This window comes from Ziziphus jujuba, chromosome 5, assembly GCF_031755915.1.
Source record: "Ziziphus jujuba cultivar Dongzao chromosome 5, ASM3175591v1".
In the NCBI taxonomy this organism is placed as follows: domain Eukaryota; kingdom Viridiplantae; phylum Streptophyta; class Magnoliopsida; order Rosales; family Rhamnaceae; genus Ziziphus; species Ziziphus jujuba.
In genome coordinates, this window is record NC_083383.1 from 27,956,394 (window position 1) to 27,983,476 (window position 27,083).

At 31.0% G+C, this 27,083-nt stretch overlaps 2 protein-coding genes and 2 pseudogenes across 6 annotated transcripts; all 4 read right to left on the reverse strand.

The window, feature by feature from the left end:
- Positions 1-2,048: 2,048 nt before the first annotated feature.
- LOC107434529 (protein NRT1/ PTR FAMILY 5.10) lies at positions 2,049-5,257 on the reverse strand. Of its 3 annotated transcripts, XM_048476084.2 has the most exons (5): positions 4,973-5,257; positions 4,650-4,867; positions 3,553-3,577; positions 3,080-3,359; positions 2,049-2,940 (listed from the first exon to the last, which is right to left on the reverse strand). In XM_048476084.2, the coding sequence occupies exons 1-5, from the start codon at positions 5,148-5,150 to the stop codon at positions 2,133-2,135; spliced, it is 1,509 nt and encodes a 502-aa protein (XP_048332041.2). In that variant the 5' UTR covers positions 5,151-5,257; the 3' UTR covers positions 2,049-2,132. The 3 variants fall into 3 exon arrangements, with proteins under 3 accessions (XP_048332041.2, XP_015901488.3, XP_015901489.3); XM_016046002.4 differs by having other exon boundaries at positions 3,080-3,621; positions 4,973-5,256; XM_016046003.4 differs by having other exon boundaries at positions 3,080-3,621; positions 4,650-4,875; positions 4,973-5,113.
- A 653-nt stretch (positions 5,258-5,910) lies between these two features.
- LOC107434519 (protein NRT1/ PTR FAMILY 5.10-like) lies at positions 5,911-9,742 on the reverse strand (annotated as a pseudogene).
- A 1,937-nt stretch (positions 9,743-11,679) lies between these two features.
- LOC107434521 (protein NRT1/ PTR FAMILY 5.10-like) lies at positions 11,680-13,197 on the reverse strand (annotated as a pseudogene).
- A 4,812-nt stretch (positions 13,198-18,009) lies between these two features.
- On the reverse strand, positions 18,010-21,639 carry LOC107434528 (protein NRT1/ PTR FAMILY 5.10). 3 transcript variants are annotated; one of them, XM_048476285.2, is made up of 4 exons: positions 21,142-21,639; positions 20,836-21,047; positions 19,003-19,595; positions 18,010-18,891 (listed from the first exon to the last, which is right to left on the reverse strand). In XM_048476285.2, the coding sequence occupies exons 1-4, from the start codon at positions 21,287-21,289 to the stop codon at positions 18,084-18,086; spliced, it is 1,761 nt and encodes a 586-aa protein (XP_048332242.2). In that variant the 5' UTR covers positions 21,290-21,639; the 3' UTR covers positions 18,010-18,083. The 3 variants fall into 3 exon arrangements, with proteins under 3 accessions (XP_048332242.2, XP_048332241.2, XP_015901486.3); XM_048476284.2 differs by having other exon boundaries at positions 19,003-19,553; positions 20,785-21,047; XM_016046000.4 differs by having other exon boundaries at positions 19,003-19,553; positions 20,830-21,047; positions 21,142-21,636.
- Positions 21,640-27,083: the final 5,444 nt, after the last annotated feature.

The window sequence follows — 27,083 nt, forward strand, 5'->3', positions numbered from 1 at the left end:
TCCAGCTCATTAGGATTGTGGATCAGTTTCCTTATCCCTCATGGAAACCTTATATGTAAGCTATAAATACTTAGTAATTCATCCCCAAGGTACAAAATAACAACCTTTTTATTATTGGCATCTAAATTTTCTCTTCCGACATGACCATCAGATGTTTTTGGGCCGATACCCCCAAAGGCTTTCTAATGGCATTTTCTATTTTGCAATTTCAAAAGTTCTTCGAAGGTGAAGAAAAGTGCACAAACTCGTTTGTTGATTTTTTGCATCAACATATATCTAGCAATATCAAACATTTCCTTTCATTCGTTGGACACTTTAGTCTTTATAAGTAGGCTTTTTTCTTACTTTAGTCTTTATAAGTAGGCTTTTTTCTTTTCTTTTTTTCTTTTGTGTGTGTGTGTGTGTGTGTGTGTGTGTGTGTGTGTGTGTGTGTAATGGCTGGCAATGTGACTTCAATCTAGATGTTAGGATTTTTAGTTTTGATATATCATGTTATAATTATTAATGATCTCAAAAGTGATATGTTAAAATACCACTAATTTTAAGAGTTTAAATTGTTAGTATTAAAAAAATTATATAAAAATATAATACACATAATAGCAAGGATAGGGGTATAAAAATAATACATAAACATAAAATTATAAAATATTAACAATAAGTTTAATTTATATCAACTTCTAAAAATTACATACAGAAAGCTTGTAATAAAATAACCTGAACAAAATAAAATAGTAAACATGAATATTAATAAAAATATTAATATAAAAAATATGGTATTGACAATGAGATTTGGACAAAGGATTTGAAATTTAGGTCTTATGCCTATGTTTTACACAGTGTCTTGAAAGTAGATTTGCTCCTCACCTTTGCTAGTGAATCTAAATATGTCCGTCTCCCATATAATAGACTAATAGAAGTTTCAAAACCTTGCACCTTGGGAGCTTCTGTCTAGTAAACTTAGAATTGTTTTTCCTCTATCAGACAGAAACCTATAGCTTTTTAAGAATATTCCACACAGATATGAAGAAGAAAAGCTTGAGAGTTTCTCAAAAATCCACACTTGAGAATGGACATCTATTAATAACCATCCATGTGAGGGTGAACTCAGTTGGCTATCTAATTGCACCAATTAATTCTATAATGTCTCATTTAATGTTATAATGTTTCAATTAATTTTGAAATATTCCAATTGATTTCATAATGGTCAATTATATTAAATTAAAAAACCATTACTCAATTAATTCCTCGTATAACTAAATTAAATCAAAAAGCTATTACTCAATTAATTCATCATAATAGTTAAATTAATCAGCCATTAATCATAACATTTGCCATTAACCCAATTTATTTGGCCTCATAAATTCCAACACCATTATAAATTTCATTCACCATTTAATATGGTATTAATACAATATTTTTCCAACAGTCAAATATGGGTTTAATAAGTATATCTAGCTATATATGTATAACTGTTTTAATTGGAGGATGGACAACTTACCACTATCTTCACCAGAAGCTTGGTTTAATGCAGTAAGTTGTAAGGTTCAAGCTATTAATTCTGGTGAGCATAATTATTTAGCTTCAATGTCAAATATATGTTGGAGTTTTATGGAAAGGACCAAATTCTATTGCTTTTGAAGGGAAACCTCCTCTAACCCAACATTTGTTACAAAGGATGGAACGGTCTCCCACAAGAAGTTTCTGGAACAAGAAGATCAGCACCTGATTTACATATAGAAACTTTATGGAGAGCACCAGAGGTTAATATGATCAAGGTACATTTTGATGAATCTTATGTGAAGAATTCAAGTACTGAGGAGGGCCATGGCATTGTAATCCGAAATTCCAGGCTAGTCTTAATACAATGCATGCATGTTCTAAATCCATGTGACAGAGTTTTAAGGCAGACTGTTTAGCTCTTCTTTGTGCTTGTATATGGGTAGTGGAAAGGGGTTGGAATAATGTGAACTTGGAGATTCCAAGGAGCTTATTAGCGGAATTATTTCAACAACAAATGAAGTACCCTGCTAATAAGGAAGAGGAAGTAATAGACAAATGGAAATTTATCTTCATGAATATTAGTAATGCATAGTAGTTACAATTAAACTTGATATCACTTAGTGATACCCTCATCATAGTTTATAAATGTAAGATCTTGCAAAATACAAATACGCAGCAAATCCTAGTGCACTAAGCACTGCAAGTAGCCAATAGAAATAATCAATATGTGCTCTATTCAGATTACTAGAAAACCAACTGTCATGACCATCTCCACCAGTTACTTCATCAATAGCTGATATGAGAAAGCCGCTCAGAAAGCTTCCCACTCCGAAAATACTAAGGTAAAGAGCAAGTCCTATGCTCCTTAATTCATTTGGTACCTGATCATAGAAAAACTCTTGCAGACCAACCATGGTGAAAACATCTGCCACACCAAGTAGAAGATATGCAGGAGCCAACCACCACACACTCATTGGAACTGTCATATTTGGCTTATCAACCAAACCATATTCTTGAGCAGTTTTGAGCCTTTTCGTCTCAACAACAGCTGCGAGTGCCATGGACAGAACAGATAAAACAATTCCAGTTCCTATTCTCTGTAGCGTGGTGATACCAGATGGTTTCCCAGTGTATGATCTTGCCATTGGGACGAGAATACCATCATAAATGGGAATGAAGAGAACAATGGCAAGGCTATCAAAAGATTGAATTGAAGCAGCTGGTATGTCAAACCCAGCCATAACTGTTCTTTTCATGGTAGCTGCTTGCTTGACAAAAAAAGTTGAACATTGTCCTAACACAATACCATATATCAAGCATGTTCCCCATATTGGAACAAGTCTAAGTACAGCCTTTGCTTCTTCAACCTCTTCCATGCTACAGTACACCTTAACTTCTTCCTTCAAACCATTTCGTACAGCCAAGGCTTTGTTCAAAAATCTATACCAGATTATACAAATCCAAGTTATGGATGAAAAGTTTCAATTTAACTAAGCAATTCAATATTGCTAAATTTTATTTTCAAAGCAAGATCATTTTTAATATTTCAATGTATGTGTATAGATTATTATTCCCTTACTTGAACTGTTCCGAACTTTCGTGAACTCCACAATATTCTGCTTCAGTTGTCAGCACTAATGGCTTTGCTTTCCAGTTCCTGATTGCTAGGATAAACACCCTACCGATTCTAACAAATGGGCTATCCTTGTCTTGTACAATGATTCTATGTCTGTAAGTTGGAGTTCCAAACAAGAAAACCACCAAAGCAACAGCCATTGCAATGCAGGGAACTCCAAAACCCAAACCCCAATTGAGATTGTCTTGTATGTAGCTAACAATCCAATTTGCTGCAAAACTGCCTGCACATAAACCAAAATACCACCAGTTGAAGAATGAGCTTTTGGCTTTGGACTCCTCTGGATCATGTCCATCGAACTGATCGGCTCCAAAAGCTTGAACACAAGGCTTATGTCCACCTTGTGCAAATGCCACTAGATATAGAGAAAAGAAGAATAATACTACTTGGAACTCAGAAACACTTGAGCTGCTCACTTTGTTGGTTTGGTATATAGAAGCTCTGAGAGAAGGTAGCAGAGCTGATACAGTCAACAAACCTAGTCCCTATGATTGAGAAAATGCTCCAATTTAAACAAACAATGATTCAGCAAGATATTTAATGTTGATGTACATTGATTCATAATTCCTTTTCTGTTGGACATCAATTCAAAATTCCAACGAAAAATTATTCCCATTAACCAAAAACTTTAAAAAAAAAAAAATTGTATTCCCTGCGATTCAGTATCACAACTCAAACCATATAATAAATGATTTAGCAGTAAATTTTAATGTTGAAACACTCATTCATAATTCCTTTATTTATTTATTTTTCTTTTTTCGTCATGAATTCATAATTCCAATAATATAAAAATTATTTTCAATTTAGCAACTATATATATATGTATATATGTAAATATGTAAATTTACAAAATCGGAGCAAATAATAATATATAACCTAACTTTTTTTATGAAGATAATAAATATATATAATATAAGCTAACTTGCATAAACAATTAATGCCCATATGGATGAATACATGTAAAATTATTTTTAAAAAGCTGAATATAATTTGAAATTTAATTAGTTATTTAGTTATTTTATTTTAATTACAACTTATAAAAAAGGGCAAACAGATACAGTAGTCACCTGCACAGTCGTGGGTTCACTTGCCACCTTTTTCCAACAGACACGTGTTTTTTTTTTTTTTGCTTTTAACAAACAGTCAACAAGAAGTTAACCATAAAACTGACCACTCCTTTTTGAAACATTTACGAACATGCCATTTTATTTGCTATGCTCATAACCAATTGAATCAAATCAAGCAAAATGGCATATTAATTGCTTGACGTGCCCAAAAATAAAATAATAATAATAATAAAGAGCCAAAAATACAAAGCAGGAATAAGGTTCACCAAGAAAAAAACGAAAAAAAAAAATTCAGAACCAAATAATAATAATATAAAATTCAGCTCATTCGGTAGCCCATACTGTAGCTAAGCATTCATTATCGTTATCTGTATTGGAAACATGGATGGAGGTAGCAATAATAATAAATAATAATGGGAATTTCATGAATTTTGCAAAGGACAAACCAGAACGTAGAGAAGAGAAGCCACCACGATGGTACGGTAGCGACCCAGAAAAGTATCAGCAAGAAAAGCTCCTAATAGAGGCAGCAACGACGCCGTTCCGTCCCATGCGTTTACGTTCTCTGCCGCCGTGGCTGTGGACTGACCCATAGGCCCAGTCAAAAAGCTTATGAGGTTGGAGCTGATTCCGTAGTATGCAAACCTCTCTGCAATCTCCACACCTGTTCATCTTCGATCACCAAATTTTCATATCCTCCGTTGACTAAAAATAAATACAAACAGAATTATATATGTGTTGGAATTTGATTGGATATGGGGTTCTTTACCTATGATAAACACCGCGGACCTCCATCCACCTGATTTGGACCTCAGAACCGATCGACCTTTGTAATCAACGGCATCGTCGACGGTGTCGTTTAGCAGCGGGGTTTCAGCGTCGGAACCAGATAGGCTTGAAATATTATTGGACATTGGAAAAGGTAAAGTTTGATTGCGGCGCTCCATACGCTAACAAGGCAACAGAGGTTTTTGAGTTTTCTCCCTTTTTTTTTTTGGTTTGGTTGCCAGTGTCTGACGTTTGGAATGATAATTTTGTTGTCGTTTTCTTGGAATATTAAATTTGTTTAATGTAATAATACTATACTACACGCTAAATAATTTTAACAAAAAATTAAAAAGAAAAAATAGTTCTCTACTTCAATTCTTAAAAGTTTACCATAACTATATTTTATTCTTATTAATTTATTCAGTATAAAAATGAATAAATTAAATAAATTAAATATATTTTTATTATGAAGAGTCATATTTATTTTTGCACAACATAATGATGATTTTTATTATTTCTTTAAATTTTTTAATATTAAAGCGTGAAAATTTAAATTCAGATTTGCAAAACAAAATAATGATTTTTTTTTTTAATTTTCTAATATTGTAGCGTGAAGATTCAAATCTAAATAATTGTTTGAACAGAGAGTGAGTGTGCCACCTTTAAGAATCATCCTTCTTGCTTGTGTTGTTTTCAGTTTCCCTTTGTTAGGACTTTTAACATTTCTTATGTGTTCATAAAAAATAAAGAAATAAACATTTCTTACACGGCATGACATCTTACTATATATATATATATATATATATATATGTATATATATTGAACATAATGGGATAAATAAATTAAGTCATTGAACAAAATGAAAAGTCTATTTATGTGTGTGTGTATATATATATATATATATATTTTTTTTTTTTTTCTCTTGTTAGGTTAGTGAGAGCAATCTATCCTTGCTTCCCAATTTATTTTTCAAAAACCAGATCAATTTGTAAGTGGAAAAGAGTTTTATTTTTAATTATTTTCTGTCAAACAGTGGAAAAGATTAAAGGAAAAATCTTAGAAAAACAAATTAATGAACTATCCATTGTTTTTCAAATGATGCATATTATAGATTAATAGATATTAGCCGATAAGATGATGTGACATTATTATTGTTCATTTGGATAAAAAAAGATTGATTAAATGAAATTATTAGTTTAGAAAACGAAAATAAAATAAATAGACTAAACAGTGTAAAATTACATTTTATATTCTTACTTTATAAATGTAAGATCTTGCAAAATACAAAAAGGCAACAAATCCTAATGCACCAAGAAGAGCACGTAGCCAATAAAAGTAATCAAGGTGTGCTCTGTTTAGATTACTAGAAAACCAGCTATCTTCGTCTTTCCCACGGCCAGTGGCTTCATCAATGGCCGAGATAAGAAAGCGGCTCAGAAATCTCCCCACCCCAAAAATACTATGTTGCAAAGCAAGTCCAATGCTCCTCAGCTCATTTGGTACCTGATCATAGAAAAACTCTTGCAGACCAACCAAGGTGAAAACATCGGCTATCCCAAACAATAAGTACTGCGGAGCCAGCCACCACTCGCTCATTGGAATTGTGGAACTTGGCCTATCAACCAGATCATATTTTACGGCAACTTTGAGCCTTTTCATCTCAACAATAGCTGCGACTACCATGGCAAAGCAGATAATACCATTCCGGTTCCAATTCTCTGCAGCATTGAGATACCTGATGGTTTTCTTGTGAACACTCTTGCTATTGGGACAAGGATGCGGACATAAATGGGTAGAAAGAAGATGATGGTAAGGCTGATGAGAGATTGAAGTGCAGCAGCTGGTATTTCAAAGCCGGGAACAATTGTTCTTCTCATGTTAGCACCTTGCTTGGTAAAGAAAGTTGAAGATTGTGCAAACACAACAGCAAACGCCGAGCATGTTACCCATATTGGAACAAGTCTAAGTACAGCTTTTGCTTCTTCAACCTCTTCAATGCTACAATACTTCTTTTCATCTTCCTTTAAAACGTTCGGTACAAGCAAGGCTTTGCTTAGGAACCTGTTGGATTATACCATCCAAGTTATGAAAATTCTCTTATTTAGGATTCTAAATAATTCTTGTTTTTTATTTCGGGATCATCAAAATTATCGATAATTGGGCAGTAGTAGGCGACCTATTACCTGCAATAGGATTAGGATTATCTATCCTAGACGATCTAGATAATAGTACAAGTATATAAGCTTTAATTGAAAGTCTGTGTATTTTTATTCAGAAACAAAATTAATTAGTATTTTGATAAATGTGCAGAAAAAACTTTAATCTATGCTCTTACTTGAATTGATCTACACTTTGGTGTTAATGAGGCGATATTCCACTAGATTCGTCTTCGATTGGTAGCACAGATGGTGCTGTTCTCCAGTTCCTAACGGCTGTAATAAACACTGAACCGATTCTCGATAATGGGTTCTGAGATTGTTTAATATTGGCATATCTATAGGTCGTAGTTCCAACCAAGAAAATGACCACACCAGTGACCATTACAATACAAGGAACTCCAAAACCTAAAGCCCAACTGAGATTTTCTTCTATGTAGGTTACAATCAAATTTGATGCTAATCTGCATGCACGTAGACCAAAATACCACCAATTGAAGAATGAGCTTTTGCCTTTGGACTCCTCTGGATGTTGGCCATCGAATTGATCGGCTCCAAAAGCCTGAACACAAGGTTTATGTCCACCTTGCGCTATTACCACCATATACAGACCAACGAAGAATAATACTACTTGAAATTCAGAAATACTTGAACTGTAAGAAGTTTGTAGAGCTGATAAAGTCAACAAACCTAGTCCCTGTGACTCAGTATCATAATTTTAGCTTCTAAATATTGACAAATTTCATTTAGACCTGTGGTTTACCCTAATTACATTTTTCTTTTTTCTTTTTTTTATATCATAGTTTTGGAATTTCATTACTAATCTCCCTTCATTTTTCATAATCTATTAAAAAAAAAAAGAAAAGAAAAAAGATTCATATATTAGTTTTTATTAGTTTATTTTAATATTAAAGGAAGAAAAATTGAAAATTAATACTTTATAATAAATAATATAGTAAAAAAAATACAATTATGATCTTTAATTGTTAAAATTAGCTAATAAAAACTAACAGATTGGATTTAATGATGATTTCTCAAAAATATAGATTGAAATGTAATTAATGTAAAATTGAAGGGTCTAAATTAAATATTCTCTTTAAAAATTGCTGTTACAACTAAGGATCACATACATGTATATATATATATATATATACTCAATTTTCTTTTTATCATTATATATATTTATATATCCAGTGCTGAATATTCATTAATTTATAATTCCAAAAAATTATTAAATATTAAATATGAGAAACTTATTGTTCACATAGAGCAATTCATATTTGGAATAAATATAGCAATATGCCTTTATTTGTGAATTTTATTAATTTATTTTTCGAGTTAAAAGAATTCATAGACAATGTGGAAAAAAAATTGTAAAAATTATTTTAAGGCTAAAGCTAATTTGTTATATACCTGGTTATTTTGTAACTATAATTTTCCATATATCTTAAAGACATATTTAATACTTATGTGGTAGTGCTTTGGAACTCCAATAAAAAAATTATTAAGAGAAAAAAAAAATCATTATGTATTTGATAAAAATTTCAGAAGTCATATTCCAATATAAAAATAAGCACTTCATGTGCTTGTAAAAGAAGTAATCTTTCTCCAAAAGTATGTGTGGTTGATAGAATAGATGCAATAATAGCATAGCTATTAAATTTTATCAAATTTGAATTTTTTAGACCAAAAATTTAGAAAAACCTAAACACAATTCTAATTTAATATTATTATCAAACATATAAATACTAATCATAATCTATATTTTTATTTCTATGAATAGATATTTTTATTTTATTAGAAATATTTTTCTTAATGCCAAATATGCTCTAAATGTTGTAAGATGAAAAAGGGGGGGAAAAAGTCTATACATTAATTAAAATATCAAAATACTAAAAATTACTTTAAAATCCTTTTTTTTTATTTTGTTATACATAATGGTAGGAGATGCCTTTAGAGTAGAAATTAATTATTGTAATCCACGTGATAAAAATAATGCAACAAAGAAATTGCAAAATTTATACAAATGGTTAATGGGAATGGGAAAAAAAAATTATAGGCATTATTAAATTGATACATATTAAGATGAGGCTGGTTTATTGTAATCCTGCTTGTCTAAATTGCGGAAAGTGTGCATAGACAAACCAGAACATAGAGAATAGAAGTCACCACAATGGTGCGGTAGCGCCCGAGAAAAGAATCGGCAACAAAAGCTCCTAACAAGGGCAGCAACGACGCCGTTCCGTCCCACGCATTCACGTTCTCTGCCACTGTGGCGGTGGACTGTCCAATCGGTCTGGTGAGAAAGCTTATGAGGTTGGAGCTGATTCCGTAGTATGCAAACCTCTCCCCAACCTCCACACCTGTACATCTTCTACACCATCAAACCAACTTCTCTATCTTTCCGTTTGACTAAGTAATAATACATTGGATTTTGATTGGATGAAGTGGTTCTTACCTATGATAAAGCCCGTGGACCTCCATCCACCTGATTTGGATCTTAGAACAGGGCGATCTTTGTAGTCAACGACATCCTCGACGGTGTCGTCTAGCAGTGGGTCTTCGGGTTCCGTGAGGTTGGACATGAACATTTACGAAAGGTTGAATTTCAAGTGCCTAACCATGCCAAGGTTTTTAGATGACTAAGAGCATCTTTAAAAGTCTTTTTAAATTTTAAATGTATCATGCTCTTTATTTTAAGGAAATAATATTTTTTAAAAAATTTTAATAGATTTTTTATTTTAATTTTTTAATATAAAAAATTGATATAATTATCTATATATAAAAGTTAAATTATTTTTTATTTCAATATTATATAAATATAGTTGAATGTAGCATATATTTCTATGTCATTATTATAATATTTAAAAAATAGATAATTTATATAAAAAATTACAAATAAAATAAAATAAAGAACATAAATAAAAAATTTTGTTAAAACTAATTATTTTAAAAATATTTTTTATATAAAAAATATATTTTTTATTTATTTTAAAAAATCATTTGAAAATGTTCAAAGTGCGTTTTGTCAAACTAACGTATATCAAAAACCCAAAATTCGAAGAGTACATGGCAATTTATTATTGGTCCTAAATTTAATGTATGTGGCTATTCTGTCGTCTTCTATGAAATATATCATAACAGAAAGCAACTTTTCTTTCTTTTCTTTTCTTTTTTTTTCACTTAATTTTTTTCTTTTATTTATTTATTTATTTTTTATTGATATTGTAAAATCATATGACATCACAGCAATGGAATGAAACAAATGATAGATGTGCATGCATAACCATAAAATTGACGGTTATGCTGAGTAGCGGATAACCATTTCCTTTTTGATTGATAATTTTTTTTTCTTTTCTTTTTTTTTTTTTTTTTGGGTCAAGTCATCGTTTTTGCTAATATTATTATTATTATTATTTTTTTTTTTTTTTGGGCTTGAATTGCTAATATTAAATTGTTGATGTAATGGTTTGCTTCTGAATAATTAAAGGGTTAGGTTTTTGAGGAATCCTAGCGAAGTGTCCTATTCTAGCCAATGCAACTTGTGATCCCACAATTGGATCAATATAATAACTTTAATAAACTAACTACCTCGTTAATCTTCCAAATTTGATCAATAATAAAAGGACACCAAAGGGAGAATGTGAGAATACTGAATTTTTTTTCATGGGATAAAAGAAAATTGAAGAGTAGATGTAGAGAGTAAGCGTTAATTTTAAATTCACTAAAATATTTAAGACACTGTTGTATTGTGAAACTGGTCTAATGGACCGTTTTGAACTAATTCTTGAGACTGACCCCTAGGTATCACTTATATTTTTAAATAGTGACTTTTCAAAAGTTATCTATTTGGAAGATTTTTATGTGATTTTCCAATAATAAAATACCAAAAAAGTGATTGCATCTCTTGAATATTGCTTAGTTATAGACTTCACTTGCACTTCACACATCACAAATGTTGGATCTTGCAAAGTACAAGTTGGCAACAAATCCTAAAGCAATAAGCTCAGCAAGTAACCAATAGAAGTAATCAAGGTGCCCTCTGTTTGAAAACCAGGTATCGTGGGCCTTCTCACCGCTTGCTTCTTCAGTAACTGAGATAAGAAAGCTGCTTAGAAAGCTCCCCACACCAACAAGACTGAGATACAGGGCCAATCCTATGGTTTGGGAGCTTTCTTATCATAGCCATTGATGAAGCAACTGGTGGGAGAGGCCAAGATAGCTGGTTTTCTGGTAATTTAAACTGAGCACACATTGATTACTTTTATTGGCTACTTGCTCTGCTTAGTGCATTAGGATTTGTCGCCCACTACTTTGCAAGATCTTACATTTATAAAGTGTGAACTCCTAGTTAGTGTTAGTTTTGAAGTCTATAACTATACTAAGCAATATTCATGTTGGGAAATTAACAAGAAAAAATCTGTTACTTCAACTTCTTAATTAGTGGGTTGATAAACCATACCTATGGATATAAGGTAAAAATTTTAGTAGACAACATATTGTTCATTTTCTTGATGAATTTTAGACTTTTTAATTTATAAACTTAGTTTAGTTCATGTTAATAAATATGAGTAATGTGCATATAAATACAAATATTCTTTAAAATGTGTCCCTTTATGAAACTAAATGAGAGGGAGAACAAGGAAAATGACACAAATGGAAGGAAGGATCATTTGAAGATAAAGGGAAAGGCAACAATAACTGATGATGAGAGTACAATTTAGTTCAAATTTTTGGTCCTTGAAGTCCATCTAGTACTTATCACTATAATGAGGAAGCCGAAGTAATATACAGATGGAAAATTTAGCTTCTTGAATATTAGTCATGCATAGATGTTTCAAATTTGAGATCACTTAGTGATACATAAAGTATGAAAGATCTTGCAAAATACAAAGAGGCAGCAAATCCTAATGAACTAAGCGCAGCAAGTAGCCAATAAAAGTAAGCGAGATGTGCTTTATTTAGATTACTAGAAAACCAACTATCATGACTAACTCCACCTATTGCTTCGTCAATGGCTGAGATAAGAAAGCTGCTTAGAAGGCTCCCAACACCAAAAACACTAAGATACAAGGCCAATCTTATGCTCCTTAGTTCATTTGGTGCCTGATCATAGAAAAACTCTTGCAGTCCAACAATGGTAAAAACATCTGCTATTCCAAGCAAAAGATATGTAGGAGTTAACCACCACCCGCTCGTTGGAACTGTTGCATTTGGCTTATAAACCAAACCATATTCTTGAGCAGTTTAGAGCCTTTTCATCTCAACAACAGCTGAAACTACCATGGACAGAGCAGATAAAACCATTCCAGTTCCTATTCTATGCAGCATTGTGACACCTGATGGTGTCCTGTGAACTCTCTCGCTGTTGGGATGGGAATGCTGTCGTAAATGGCTATAAAGAGAAGAATAGCAATGCCAATGAGAGATTGAAGTGAAGCAGTTGGTATTTCAAAACTGGGAATGATTGTTCTTTTCATGATAGCACCTTGCTTTGTAAAGAAAGTTGAAGATTGAGCAAACACGATAGAAAATCCCAAACATGTTAGCCATATTGGGACAAGCCTAAACAGAGTCTTTGCTTCTTCAACCGCTGCAATGCTACAATATATCTTCCCATTTTGCTTTGAACCGTTCGGTACAAGCAAGGCTTTGTTGAGGAACCTGTTGTTGAAATACCACTAATCCCAAAAGCTTAAGCTTATAGAAGGTAGAATTTCATTTGATTTTATATTTTTTTTTCTAACATTCACCCTTTAATGTAAGTCCGTCTTTTTTGAATTTTTTTCTGGATCTTTACATTTGATTTTTTATTTTTGAATGGAATTTTTGGGTGGAATTATTGAGTTTCGAACTCAGGATCTCTTTGATATCTGACTCTGATATCATATTAAAATATCACTGATCCTAAAAACTTAGTTTTTAGCTTTTAGAATCAATGATATTTCAACACCTGCCAGATTATATATAGAATCCAAGTTAGATATGTAAGTAAGCTTTAATTGAACATCTGTAAATTTAATCAAGGCTTTCACTTGAATTGATCTGTGCCACGTGATTCCTCTTCCATTGATACCACAAATTCGATTGTTCTCCAGTTCCTAATTGCTTAATAAACACTTAATCACTTCTTGAAAATGGGTTCTCATCAGAATCTTGTTTGATATTGGTATATGTTGGATAATATATGAGAAGGTATAAGGGAGGAGGCTATATTAAAAAAGATATATATTTGATGAAATGAGGAATGAGTGGCCGAGTATAATTGCAAGAAGGAAGAATTAAAGAATGAGTGGCCGAGTATATTTGCAAGAAGGAAGAACTAAAGAAAATGAATGCACCTATAATTGCAAGAAGGAAGAACTAAAAAAAATGGATGCACCTTGATATTGCTTTTTCATTCTATTAATACATGTTGGGTATAAGGGCTAATTCATAAGGCCCAAAGGCAGCACAAAGAAGCATACCGCCATGTGCTTGCTTTTGCTATCATTTTTCAGTGCATGTAAAGGTCCAGCTAATATAAATTTCATGTGTCAACTTGTCAATCTATGGTACTCAATACATATAAAAGCCCAGTTTATATAAATTACATGTATCAACTTGTCAACCCATTGTAACCAATAAGACGCTTCCTTCTATGCTAAATATTCACTCATAATTTTTTCCTTCATCATGAAGTTGCCGACTTTGCCAATTAAATTACAAATTATTATTATAATTATTATTTTACTTTTTAACAATGTGCCAATAAGTTTGTAGTTCCAACCAAGAAAACAATCACAGCAATCAGCATTGCAATACAAGAAACTCCAAATCCCAAAGCCCAACTGAGGTTTTCTTGTAGTTAGGTTACTATCAAATTGGTTTGCTAATATTCCTGACATAGACCAAAATAGCACCAATTGAAGAATGAGCTTTTGGCTATGGACTCCTCTGGATGTTTTCCCGTCGAATTGATCGGCTCCAAAAGCCTGATCACAAGGTTTATCACCATCTTGCGCAAATGCTACTAGATGTAGAGAAAAGAAGAATAATACTACTTGGAACTCAAATACTAGAGACAGTCACTTTGTTGGTTTGGTGCATAGAACTGAGAGAAGTTTGTAGAGCCTGGTCCCTGTGATCAATATCCCAAGTTATAACCATAAATGATTTAGCTTTTAGATACCTTTGTAAGAATTAAGAAGTATACTCAATGTTAAACATTGGTTAATTCATAATTCCAACCAAAATTTTGTTTCACATTCAATTTAAATTTGTGAAATTTACTGTTCACATGGATATAACACTCTAAATTCTACTACCATTTTTTTTTTTTTGGGGTATAATTTTTTTAATACATTCTGCAGCATGTACAGCGATTGGAACTCCTTTACCTTCCAGAAATATTTCTATTAGTTTCCACCTAAAGTAAAGTTTCTTTTATATGTGTATATATATATATATATATGTATAGCAATGTCGATCAGGAACTTTTATAAGTATAGCAACCTTTACTTGTGAGTTTTATTAATATTTTTCCAAAAATAAAGCAAAAAACAATTGATATATTTGCATTAAGGATATGAAAAAAAAATGTTATGACAAAATTATTTCACAGCTGAATTAAGTTTATATTTAACTAGTTATTTTTTGCTCCAATTATCTATTTAAAACACATGTGGAATTAATTAGTCACAACTATTTATTTACCAAAAATAATTCCTCACAAATTTTTCTTTTTTTAATAATGGTAGTTGCATCAAAATATTTATTAAATAATTTATTAAATGATATGACATTATTTTATTAATTATGATATTTAGTTACATTTATCTTTTAAAAAATTCACTCTTTCAAATATAAATCATATATATTTATTAACAAATAAAAATTAATATATTATTATTACAGTAGTATTTGATAAACTCTTTGATAGTTTACAGCACAATTTTTTTTTGAAATAAAATAATAAGCTTCTACATAAACAGGAATATTGATCTCCAATTCTTCCAACTAGGGATGTGAAAAAGAGAGCTCAAAAGTCCAATACCATATAAAATCCATAGAAAAATGTTTGGTGTAAGTTCGGCCCAAGCCTAAGCTTGAATCGTCTCATTTCCCTTTAGGTTGGATTTGGATTTTAGATTTTTAATGTATATTTAGTCCAAAGCACAGTCCATTGTGCTGCGTGTTAGGGTGCCCAGAAACTAAGCTCGAAACTCAACACAGTGAGAAACCTAATTAGATATAATTCATAATTTTTTATGTATTTTTATTCAATTTCCTATAAAATATTTATTATATGTTAAGTTGTATTTGTTTATCATTTATTTCATTTTGTATTTTATAATATCATAAATTAAGCTATTATTTTTAATTTTTTATAAAAGAATATTAAGGGCAAAAAGATTTCTGATTAAATATTAAACTTCAAAACCAAACAATTTTATAGGCCAATTAATTAATGTTATATTGATTGAAGAAAAAAAAGGTTGATAATTATAGGCATTAATTAATTAATTAATTAATATAATGATGTAATGATTGGGAATAATTTACAATATAAGAAATACCAAATATTTCCCTAAATTAAGACTTAACTTTTACCTACTATAAAACTGGCAGACTTCCATCCACCTGATTTGGATCTTAGAACTGGACGACCTTTGTAGTCGACGACAACCTCAACGGTGTCGTTTAGCAGCTGGGTTTTGGCACCGGAACCAGAGAGGCTGATTATGGGATTTTTGAAAGATTGAAAATTGAGTGCTAACTGCTAATCATGCAGATGCTATAACTAAATATCATAAAAAAATATTTATTTAAAAAAAATATTTATTTATCAATAAAATGAATAATTTATTCATTTAAATAAATATTCTGTAATTTAAAAATAATTTTATATTGTTTTTGAAAAATAATTTTATTAATTATATAATATATATTAATAAAGGAAAAAATCAATCAGTTTTTATCAAATCTATAATAATGGAATTGATCACAAATCAATTAACAAATAAAGAAAAAAAATTAATAGAAAAAATCTACTAATTAAAAAAAATAAAAGTTGTTAAATAAAAAATAAGAAGTATTAAGTAAAATCTTCTTATTATGTATGGTAAATATTTATATATATTATCTATTTTTTTACAAATTAATCAATTGATTTATATATTCCATAGATTTTAAAGAAATTTTTTTAAAAAATTATCATTTTATACATTTAACAAATTTATTTATTTAATATACTAATCCAAATTGAAACTTATTTATCAAACAAGGTCTATACGAAATTTTTAAATGAGGAATGCAAATTGTCCTACTAACATACGGAGCAATTTTAAATGAGTAACGCAAATTGTGCTACTAACTTACGTAGCAATTTTGTGTTGGTTATTTTTTTTAAGGAATTTATTATTGGTTCTTATCCATTGCCGTATAAGCATCCACTAAAAATATAATGCGAGTTGGTGAGAGGTATTTCCTTTTTTGGGATGATAATGCTTGTTTTTTCCCCATCTTTTGCTAGTTTTGTCGTTTTTGCTGATATTATTGTTGATGTAATGGGTCATGAATTATGACTTGTCTGATGGCTTGCCAATAATTGAAGGGTTAGGTTGGGAATCTTCTGATTTTCTTTTTAAAGTGATTATAAATCAAATCTCCATCTTATCAGTTTTAACATTTAATTTTATTTATTAATTTTTAAATTATCTTTATTAGTTTTAATATTTAATTTTATTTATTAATTTTTAAATTATCTAAAAATCTAATAATTAATAAATATAATTTTCCTTTTTAATAAAAAAAATTTCACATTAATTTTAACATTAAAAATCGAATATTAGCATGGTTAATATCTATATATATTAATATATTTATCATTGTAATAATTTTGAGTTAAACAACAGAGCAAGAGGGTTTACAAACAGGTTCAACCTCTTTTGACGTGCGTGCACACACACACACATATATAATATTTTAAAATATTATTTGTCATTTCAAAATGGATTCCACTAATACTAATTACCAATAATATGGGTACTTTGACCAACAACCAAAAAAAAAAAAAAAAAGTCTTGTATTTTATTATTATTCTTTTTGGTATATATATAAAAGAAGAATTAGACAAAGACAGAAAATTCATACGAGGAAGAATCCTACACTCCTTATAAACATGGAGTTGATTTTTAATGGAGGCCATGTCATTGCCTTTAGCCCAAACGAACTCTTCTATTTAAGCGTCAATATACTTCTTAAAAACTAGCTTGTTAATGTTCAACATTAGTCAATAATAAAAGCACAAGAAGAAATTGAAATTTTCATGGAAAGTTAGCTCAGTTGATAATGTTTTTCACATCTACACTTATAAATTTGCTTAGTTAGTAATGTCTTTTATATTTATATTTATGAAGTTGTGGATTTGAGATATCAAAAGAGAATTGGGGTAGTTGTGGTTAATGATAAAAAATAAAAAAATAAAAAAATTAAATGTTGATTAGGTAGCATTAAAAGTCACCAAAATATTGAAGGCTCTTAAAATATAGATTTGATCTTAGATTGGATAAGACATTTTTAAATTGAGTTCAACTGTAGATGTGGAATATCTAGCCACAACAGCCCTTAAGTATCTATCTATTTGGGATGAGAGAATTCTATTCCTTAACGAAAACCTTAAGAGAGAGGTGTTCAATTTTATATTTTGGAAGACTAACAATAAAATTATTATTGTTATTATTTTTTATTTTTGTTGTTAAATTTCTTTTTGTTTTTGCTGAGTTTTATGGTCCTATATATAAAAGGTCATATTTTAAAGAGGTGTGTGTGTGTGTATTGTATGTATACATTTAATTTATATTAAAACTAAGTTTATAAATTAAATATAACCAAGAATATGTAGTCTCTAGACTATTATCTAGCTTTCACCTCTTGAATATTGATTGGTATTGTTATAGCACTAATACTGTATCATCACACTTTATAGATGTAAGATCTTGCAAAGTACAAGTAGGCACCAAATCCAAATGCACTAAGTACCGCAAGTAGCCAATAGAAGTAATCAAGGTGTCCTCTGTTTAAATTTGTAGCAAACCAACTATCTTGGCCGCTTCCACCAGTTACTTCGTCAATGGCTGAGACAAGGAAGCTGCTTAAAAAGCTCCCCGCACCAAAAATACTAAGATACAAAGCCAGTCCTATGCTCCTTAGCTCATTTGGTACCTGATCATAAAAAAACTCTTGCAGGCCAACCATGGTGAAAACATCGGCTATTCCGAACATAACATATTGAGGAAGCAACCACCACACACTTATTGGAACTGTCACACTTGGCCTATCAACCAGATCATATTCTTGTGCAATTTTGAGCCTTTTCGTCTCCACAACAGCTGAAACTACCATGGACAGAGCAGATAGAACCATCCCAGTTCCTATTCTCTGCAGCATTGTGATACCTGATGGTTTTCTTGTGAATACTCTAGCTACTGGGACAAGAAAGCGGTCATAAATGGGAACGAAGAGAACAATGGCAAGGCTCAAGAAAGATTGAAGCGAAGCAGCAGGTATTTCAAACCCGGGTACAATTGTTCTTTTCATGGTAGCACCTTGCTTGGTAAAGAAAGTTGACGATTGTGCAAACACAATAGCATATGCCAGGCATGTCCCCCATATCGGAACAAGTCTAAGTACAGCTTTCGCTTCCTCAACCTCTGCCACGCTACAATATGTCTTCCCATCTTCCTTTGAACCATTTGGTACAATCAGAGCTTTGTTGAGGAATCTGTCAGATTACACAATATAAATGATGCAAAAGGAGCTTTGCCCTTAACAAATAAGCATTAATCAAACATCAGAACAATTTTGATATACTTAAAAAGGGATATTCTCTTACTTGAATTGAACTGAACTTTGTTGAGGTAATCTTCCATGAGATTCCTCTTCAGTTGCTATCGCAGATGAATCTGTTCTCCAGTTCCTAATTGCTGTAATAAATACCGTACTAATTCGTAAAAATGGGCTCTTTTCATCTTGTTTAATATTGGTATACCTATAAGTTCTAGTTCCAGCCAAGAAAACAATAAAACCAATTATCATTGCAATGCAAGGAACTCCAAAACCCAGTGCCCAGCTGAGATTTTCTTGTATGTAGCTTACAGTAAAATATGTTACAACAGTGCCTGAATTTAAACCAAAATACCACCAGTTGAAGAATGAGCTTTTGGCTTTGGACTCCTCTGGATCTTCTCCATTGAACTGATCAGCTCCAAAAGCCTGAACACAAGGTTTGTGTCCACCTTGCGCAAATGCCACTAGATATAGCGAAAAGAAGAATAATACTACTTGGAACTGAGAAGGACCAGTTGAGATGGTCGTTTTGTTGATTTGGTTGAGAGAAGGGCTATAGAAAGGTAGCAGAGTTGACAGAGCTAACAAACCTATTCCCTGTGATTGAGTAACAATCTTATCAAAGTGGAAAATTATTAGCTTAGAATATTTAAGATTTTTGTCCCTGTAATTCGAAGCAGCATCTATTTTTGTTTTAGAACTTTATTTTATAATTTCAAGAGCTTATACATAATTCATTTCTGTAAGACAAAAAGTAAAATAAAAATGAAGTTCTGTGTATTATATGTATGTTATATGTGTCACAAACAGGTTGCTCCAAATATATATCTTAAGGTTTTTTTTTTTTTTTTTTTTCGTTTCTTGTTTTTCGTTTTTTGTTTTTTAATTTTTTTTTTTATATACCAATATATAAAGGAAAATATCCATGGAACAAATAAAGTTAATTTGTTACACTTTCATAAAAAGGATTGCTAAACAAGTAAAGTATGCAGATAACATCAAATCTGGAAACGAGGCAGACTATTGGACGACACCTAACTTAAGGCCAACAACAAAAACAGAAGCAAGCAAAAGGGAGAGATCAATGTATTTTTGCTCCTAAAAACTACAAAACTGAGCAAATAATCTAAAATAATAATAATAATTTTTGTTTTCCATCTTTATTTAAGGAAAATTCTACCTTTGTATCTCTAATTTAAAAAAGTTTATATTTTAGGCTTTCAGAATTAACAATGCTTAGAGGTCCACAATTTTAAAATTTGTAATATGATTAATAAAAGGATTAGAATGAATTCAACCGTTTTCGCTCCCTAAGTTTAGCACTCGTAGCTAGCTAGCAAGCTCACGTACACCGCAGGCTAGTAAGACAAATGAGGCCCTTGCAAAGTGCCATAACGCAGAGAGAAACATCGATAATATTAGTAAAAAAGTGCAATTTGTGATTCTTAGCATTTTTGTGACTAAAAGTAAAATTCATAGCACAAGATGACATGGGACCTAGAAGGACAGATTCTTAGTATTTTTTTTTTTTTTTTTTTCCCTCCTACGAAAAAGAGGTTCAACTAAACCAAAAGCCAAGTAACCCCAAAGGAAATCAACAACAGAGGACATAACTTAGCCATAAAATGAAAGATATCCTTATCTAGTTTACGATTGTGAGATGAATCATTCACCAAAATAAACAAATTATGAGATGAATCTTTACTAGGATAGATTATTAAAAAAAAGAAAAAAGAAAAAAAAAAAAAAGAAGAAATTGATGAGGTAAAAAGTGTAAAATGGTAAAACAATATATTTAAAAGGGACCCTGTGGACCACCTGGCATTACTAAAGTTTGCAAGCTATAATTAAAGGGAAATGGAAAGAGAGAAACCAGAACGTAGAGGACTGAAGCAACCACAATGGTGCGGTATCGCCCCAGAAAAGAATCAGCTACAAAAGCTCCCAACAGAGGCAGCAGCAACGACGTTCCAGACCATGCGTTTACATTCTCAGCCGCAGTAGCCGTGGATTGTCCCAGCGGTCCGGTGAGAAAGTTTATTAGATTGGAACTAATCCCATAGTACGCGAATCTCTCAGTAATCTCCACACCTGTCCGAGTTCCAAAGAAAAAACAAATCATCCTTTGTTGACTAAATAATTAGTATGTAGAAATCCAGATTCCGATTGGTTGATGGGTTTTTACCTATGATTAAACCCGCGGATCTCCATCCACCTGATTTGGATCTAAGAACGGGGCTTCCTTTGTAGTCAACGACACCCTCCACCGTGTAGTCCAGCAGCAGCGGAGTTTCTTCACCGGAACGAGAGCTGATGGAATTGGAGATTGCCATTTGGAAGACAAAGTTAGTGTAGAGCGCCTCACCACAATAAAGCAGGAAAGGAAGAGTAGAATATCAATTGAACAATGAAACGTTGGCTCAAAATTTGTTTATAGAACTTGAAAAATGTAGGATGGACTGTTGATATGAGCTGGTTTGGCTTTTCTGGTGAAATAGAATAATCAGTAAACGGAGTTCGATAATTATTATTATTATAATGATTATTATTGGTAAAAGGTTCTATAATTCTTATTTATATATTGAAGGGGTAGAAAACGTGGGTCAAGCCGGTCAATTCCAGTAAGTGTGGGTTTTTGTTTTTTTTTTTTTTTTGGGTAAATCCAGTATGTATGGGTTTGGAAGTTTAATTCAACAGGGAAAAAAAAAAAAAAGAAGAAAAAAAAAGTGATTTTATCCAAATAATTACTACCTCTCCTATCATTAGGAAATATTTCATTTATTAGGATAATTTTAAAAGTATTCCTCAAATTTTAAATAAATTACTTACACCTTTTCATGTCTGTTCTCTTTCCCATTTCTGTTTACAATATGTCTTATTTACCACAAAAACACCGAAAAAAAAAAAAAAAACAATATGTCTTTTCTTTCTTACGTGGCAATTGAAATTATTGCTTTACCCTTAAAAAGCGGTGCTAGAAAATTTTGCTACAACAATATTAATTAGAAAACTATTCTGCTACAACCCTTGAGTCATGTTTTCCAATTTTTCTGTCAGGGATTAGTAATTTGCTGTTAGGGTTCTGCAATTTTTGTATAGTATAACCAGTGTTCTCCTCTACGATTTTACACATTTAAACCTTATTTAACATTTCCAAAACCCTTTAGAATGAAAAAGTTGCAGAACTTTCAAGCACTTATTGTTAGGGTAAAAAATATGGAGGAAATATAAAGTAGAATGGGGATAATAATGCTAATTAATATGCTATTTTCTGACATATCAATTATCTGTATTTATATTAACAACTATGAATATGAAAATCAATTGATATATGATCAAATAATATACCTCGAAAGAGTAATATAACTTTTGTTTCTAATCGTCAGGTGAGGCATAGCATAGAATTACATACTTATTGTTTACAAAAATATGAAATTTTCATCAACTAACAGTATAAGGTTGTACTGTTTTTAAGAAACAGTATAATGCATATTGTCTTTTGTGCTTTAAAGATAACTTAGCCTTCAACTATTTTTAGTCTACCCTATTAACAAAAAAACATAGGACTTCAAAGTCCCATTACAAAATAAAGCATGAATCCATCAAATATTTAACCCTAACCATAAAATTAACAACTAACCATAAATAACCCAAGCACAAAAAATTTCCTGCAACCATTAACTAAAATCCCTTTCAACCACCAAATCCAATAAATAAATAAATAAATAAATACTGCAACTTTCTATTGTTGTTGTCTTGTGCCTATTAAAAATAATAAAGTTAGCAGATCTGTTTGAGCTGGAATTGAAGTTGAAGTACTCTTAGTCCCTTGACCACTTACAGCATTATCCTAAGTAATAAGACACATTGATTGCATTAGAGTTCATATGTTGTTTGCCAAAAAAAAAAAATAATAATAATAGTAATTGAGCAGATTACATTAGTTGAGAATAAGAAACCCCTTGACCACTTGTAGCATTGCCCTAAATAATAAGACACAATAATTGCATTAGAGTTCATATGTTGTTTGGAAAAAACAAAAAAAAAAAAAAAAAAACAAAACAAAACAAAACAAAAACAAAAACAAAAACAAACAAAACAAAAAAAAAAAAGAAAGAAAGAAAGAAAAGAAAAAAGCAACTGAGCATATTACATTATTTGAGAATAAGTTGTTGAATATGAAACTAAAATTGAAGTACTTATACCATTACCCTAAGTAATAAAACATGATAATTGCATTAGAGTTCATATGTTGTTTACAACACTAATAATAGCAATAGTAAAATAATAATAATAAATAAATTATTTACTTAGCATATTGCATTACCTGAGAATAAGACGCTGTTGTTGAAGCATTCCCAGTCCCTTGACCACTTGTAGCATTACCTTAAGTAACAAGGCAAAATAATTGCATTAAAGTTCATATGTTGTTTGCAGCACATAAAAATAAATAAATTAGTAATTGGGCAGATTTACTTGTGCGGTTCTTGCTTTCTTTATATTGCCAAGGACTTTAGGGCATGATCCTTTAATATTGCCCTAAACCTTTGTAAAGTCTACACTTCACCGTAAATGACTGTTTTTCTTTGACTGATTCATTTGCTTCTTTTCTCCTAGCCATTTTTGGACTGCCAAGCACCTTTTTCTTATTTGAGGATAGCAGTTTAGCTATCTCATTTTTGGCATATAGCTTCATTGGGTATATAGTGAATCATGTTGTCATATGTAGTTAAGTATGCTTTTTTGGTCAAACTCTTATCAACATAAGTAGGAGGATCAGTTCCCAAATTGCATTAGAATTACTAATGCATGCCATTACATGGTTACAAGGTATTCCATTAAGCTACCAAACTTTACAATCACAAATATATTTGTCCAAATGAATAGAAATAAATTTTGTTTCCTTTATTATCTCAAATTTATGATCACCAGCACATATAACTTTAATATTTGTTCCTTCCAGTTGAGACATATTATCTCATTATCTAATTCATAATTAGATAAATTCTCTTCATTTTCACTACCATAAGTAGATTCAACACTTATAGTTTCCTCATCAACTAAACTTTCATTCAACTCTTCTCATTGTCACCATCATCATCCTCCATTCAAATTGCTCATTAGGTACAAATTCCTTATGTAACTTCGTAACTCGAAGAAACGCGCCAAATTTAAATTTTTGATCAAATTTGACCAAAGTATATAAGGGTTGACTAGGTAGATCCTACGGTTGACTTTTTATTATAAGAGGATTTTTACCTTGGTTGAGGTATCGTGGCGAAGTATTCGTCGATACGAGTTTGTAAACTAGTAGTACACTAAACTCGAAGCTATGATTAGAAAGTTATTATCAAAAACAAAGTGCAGCTCAGATTGATCAGCGAGTTTGGAATTGACTTTTTATTTTTATGGATTTTAATATTGACTCATGTACCATGTGGTAATACTTGTCGGTACGAGTCCCTAAACTAGCGACAACACTAAATTTGGACCTATGGTTGAAAACTTATGGATTTATAAAGTTGTGTCTATTTTTTAGAATTGACTTTATCGGATAATGGAATATTTAGAGAGGTCCCTTATGGATGTCACGTATCACCAATTAACAGGTGTTACGTGTCATCAATTGGTAATTGGCAATGCCATGTGTCACCAATCGATGGTTGCCATGTGTCATCATAAAAACAAACAAATGAAAAAAAATTGTTTTTATTCTTCTTTTTCTATTTTCTCTTTTTCTTTTCTAGTTCTTTTTCCTTCTCTCCCTCTTTTTTTTTTTTTTTTTTTCTCTCTTGTCCCCCTAGCAGAAACAACCCCTCTTCCTCTCTCTCTCTCTCTCTCTCTCTCTCTCTCTCTCTCTCTCTCTCTATCTCTCTCTATCTCGTTGACCGATTGATTGTAGTAAGGCGACATGCACCGACTGATGTGGGAACCCATGACCAGGAGATGCCAATGGCCAAGTCTCTGGGTGTTTGGCTAGTGGAAGCACCAAGATTGGTGGTCCGACACTGGTGGCCGATATCCCTCTATTCACCAATTTTCTAGTGATCTCCAGTCAATTTTTCAGTCCTCTCCCCCTAACTTGAGCATTTTGAAGCTGATGGTGGCCTCCGTTCATCTTAATTCGAGTGGTGTACAAAGTGGATGAGTTTGGCAACAATTGCTGATGGGAAATCCGACCCCACCGATGATATCAAGCCCAACGGAGGTTAGTAACGTGTTTCTCTTCCTTTTAGCTTTCTATTGGTACCTTGTTTGTGAATTATGGTGGTGTATTTGAAATATTACCATTTTTGAATAAATTTTTGTATTTAATGTTAAAATGGTGTGAAATTGCATATGTACATGTTTAGATATATATGTGTTTATGTATGTTTGTAAATACATATATAGGTGTAATATTGTGGGTATGTGTATATATGAATATATACAAATGTATATATATACATTGGTATATATATATATATATGAGTGTGTGTGTGTATGTGTGTGAGTATGTGAGTGTAATTAAATTTGTATATATAAGTATATTTATTATATACTTTTATATATTTGTTATATATATATATATATATATATAATGTATATTTTTTAAAAGATTGTATGTATATGTGTGTGTGTGTGTGTGTGTGTGTGTGTGTGTGTGTGTGTGTGTGTGTGTGTGCGCGCGCGCGCGCGCATGTGAGTATAGTTAAATTTATATATATCTATATATATATATATAAACAAAAGTATATTTACTCATATAATTTGTTATTATCAAAATCCGAATTTAAAGGAGTCAATTAACCAATTGTTGTTAATTGAGTATTTTATAAAATTTCAAAAAAAGGCTTAGATGCTTTGTTTTTTTTATCGATTTGCTTACTTAATTTTATGGTTAATTTACTTATTTACTTGTTTATTTACTTATATATTTATTGATTGATTGATTAATTAATTTATTTGTTAAACATTTGATTCCATTTTAAAAAAATATAATTATGAAGGTTGACATTTTTGATAACTATATGTATATATATTTAATATATTTATTTTATATTACTAGTTAGTTTGTATATGCATCATATATTACTGGTGTTCTGTAATATTATATTTTTAGATTAGCGCACAAATTATACATATGGTCGTCATTTATAAACTATGGTGAAAGAGAGGAAGCAAGTATTTTGTGGTGATAGCATCAACTACCCACCCTTCGGTCGAAAGATGACTAGTTTTGCCACTTCTATGGGAGCTAAAGTGAGAAGGTTGGCAGATATTTTGCACAATAAGCATCAGCTGCCCTATTAGCAGTAAAATGGTAGGTTATTTAGAACCAAAACCATTAGGATGCTGATGGGCCTATAGGTTTTCTTCTTCCTTCCCTATTTGTCAAGTGGTGTTTGTGTCGCCAAACATCATTTGGTAGCATTGGTATAACATATGGTAAATCAGGTGTCTTTTCGATGTATATGTATAATATATTACGTCAGGGTACAACACCTTAAGGGTTCAACGAGTTAATTCACCTCACAGACAGCCTAATCTCATATTTTTGCTGTCTACGAGATCAATGGATTAATCTCATATATATACATATATATATATATATATATATATATATATATATATATATATATATATATATATATTATATCAGTGTGTACAACTCCTAGTCATATTTATAGCAGTTACTTATGATAGCTGATATCATGGGACCGTACATTAGCTTACTATATTATATATCAGGTGTATCTCCACTACAAATGTATGATTATGTAGTATATTTATCAATTCTATTTCTATTTTATTTATTTATTATTATAATTTTCTATTATTATTATTATTTGTTATTGTTATTATTAATAGTTATTGTTATTATTATTATGTGTTATTATTATTATTTATTATTGTTATTATTATAAATTATTATTGTTATTATTATTATTTGATCTTGTTATTATTATCATTATCATTATTATTATTTTTTATTATAATTGTTGTTTTTATCAACTGTACAATTATCATTTTTGTCTAAATGAATGTAGGAGTGGGTAAAATCCAATCCAACCCATTTAAACAGACCGATCCAATCCATTTTTAGCAGTTTAGATTGGGTTTTTACATAACTTGGATTAGATTGGG

What these genes read in the sequence shown, in the direction of transcription:
- LOC107434528 (XM_048476284.2), bottom strand. Translation starts at nt 21,289, where the DNA reads ATGGCAATCTCCAATTCCATCAGCTCTCGTTCCGGTGAAGAAACTCCG. An exon ending in ATCCGCGGGTTTAATCATAG is followed by an intron (nt 21,048 to 21,141) that starts GTAAAAACCCAT and finishes GAACTCGGACAG; the next exon opens with GTGTGGAGATTACTGAGAGA. An exon ending in CAAAGTTCAGTTCAATTCAA is followed by an intron (nt 18,892 to 19,002) that starts GTAAGAGAATAT and finishes GTAATCTGACAG; the next exon opens with ATTCCTCAACAAAGCTCTGA.
- LOC107434529 (XM_016046002.4), bottom strand. Translation starts at nt 5,150, where the DNA reads ATGGAGCGCCGCAATCAAACTTTACCTTTTCCAATGTCCAATAATATT. An exon ending in CTTCTCTTCTCTACGTTCTG is followed by an intron (nt 3,622 to 4,649) that starts GTTTGTCCTTTG and finishes TCTCAATCATAG; the next exon opens with GGACTAGGTTTGTTGACTGT. An exon ending in GAAAGTTCGGAACAGTTCAA is followed by an intron (nt 2,941 to 3,079) that starts GTAAGGGAATAA and finishes AATCTGGTATAG; the next exon opens with ATTTTTGAACAAAGCCTTGG.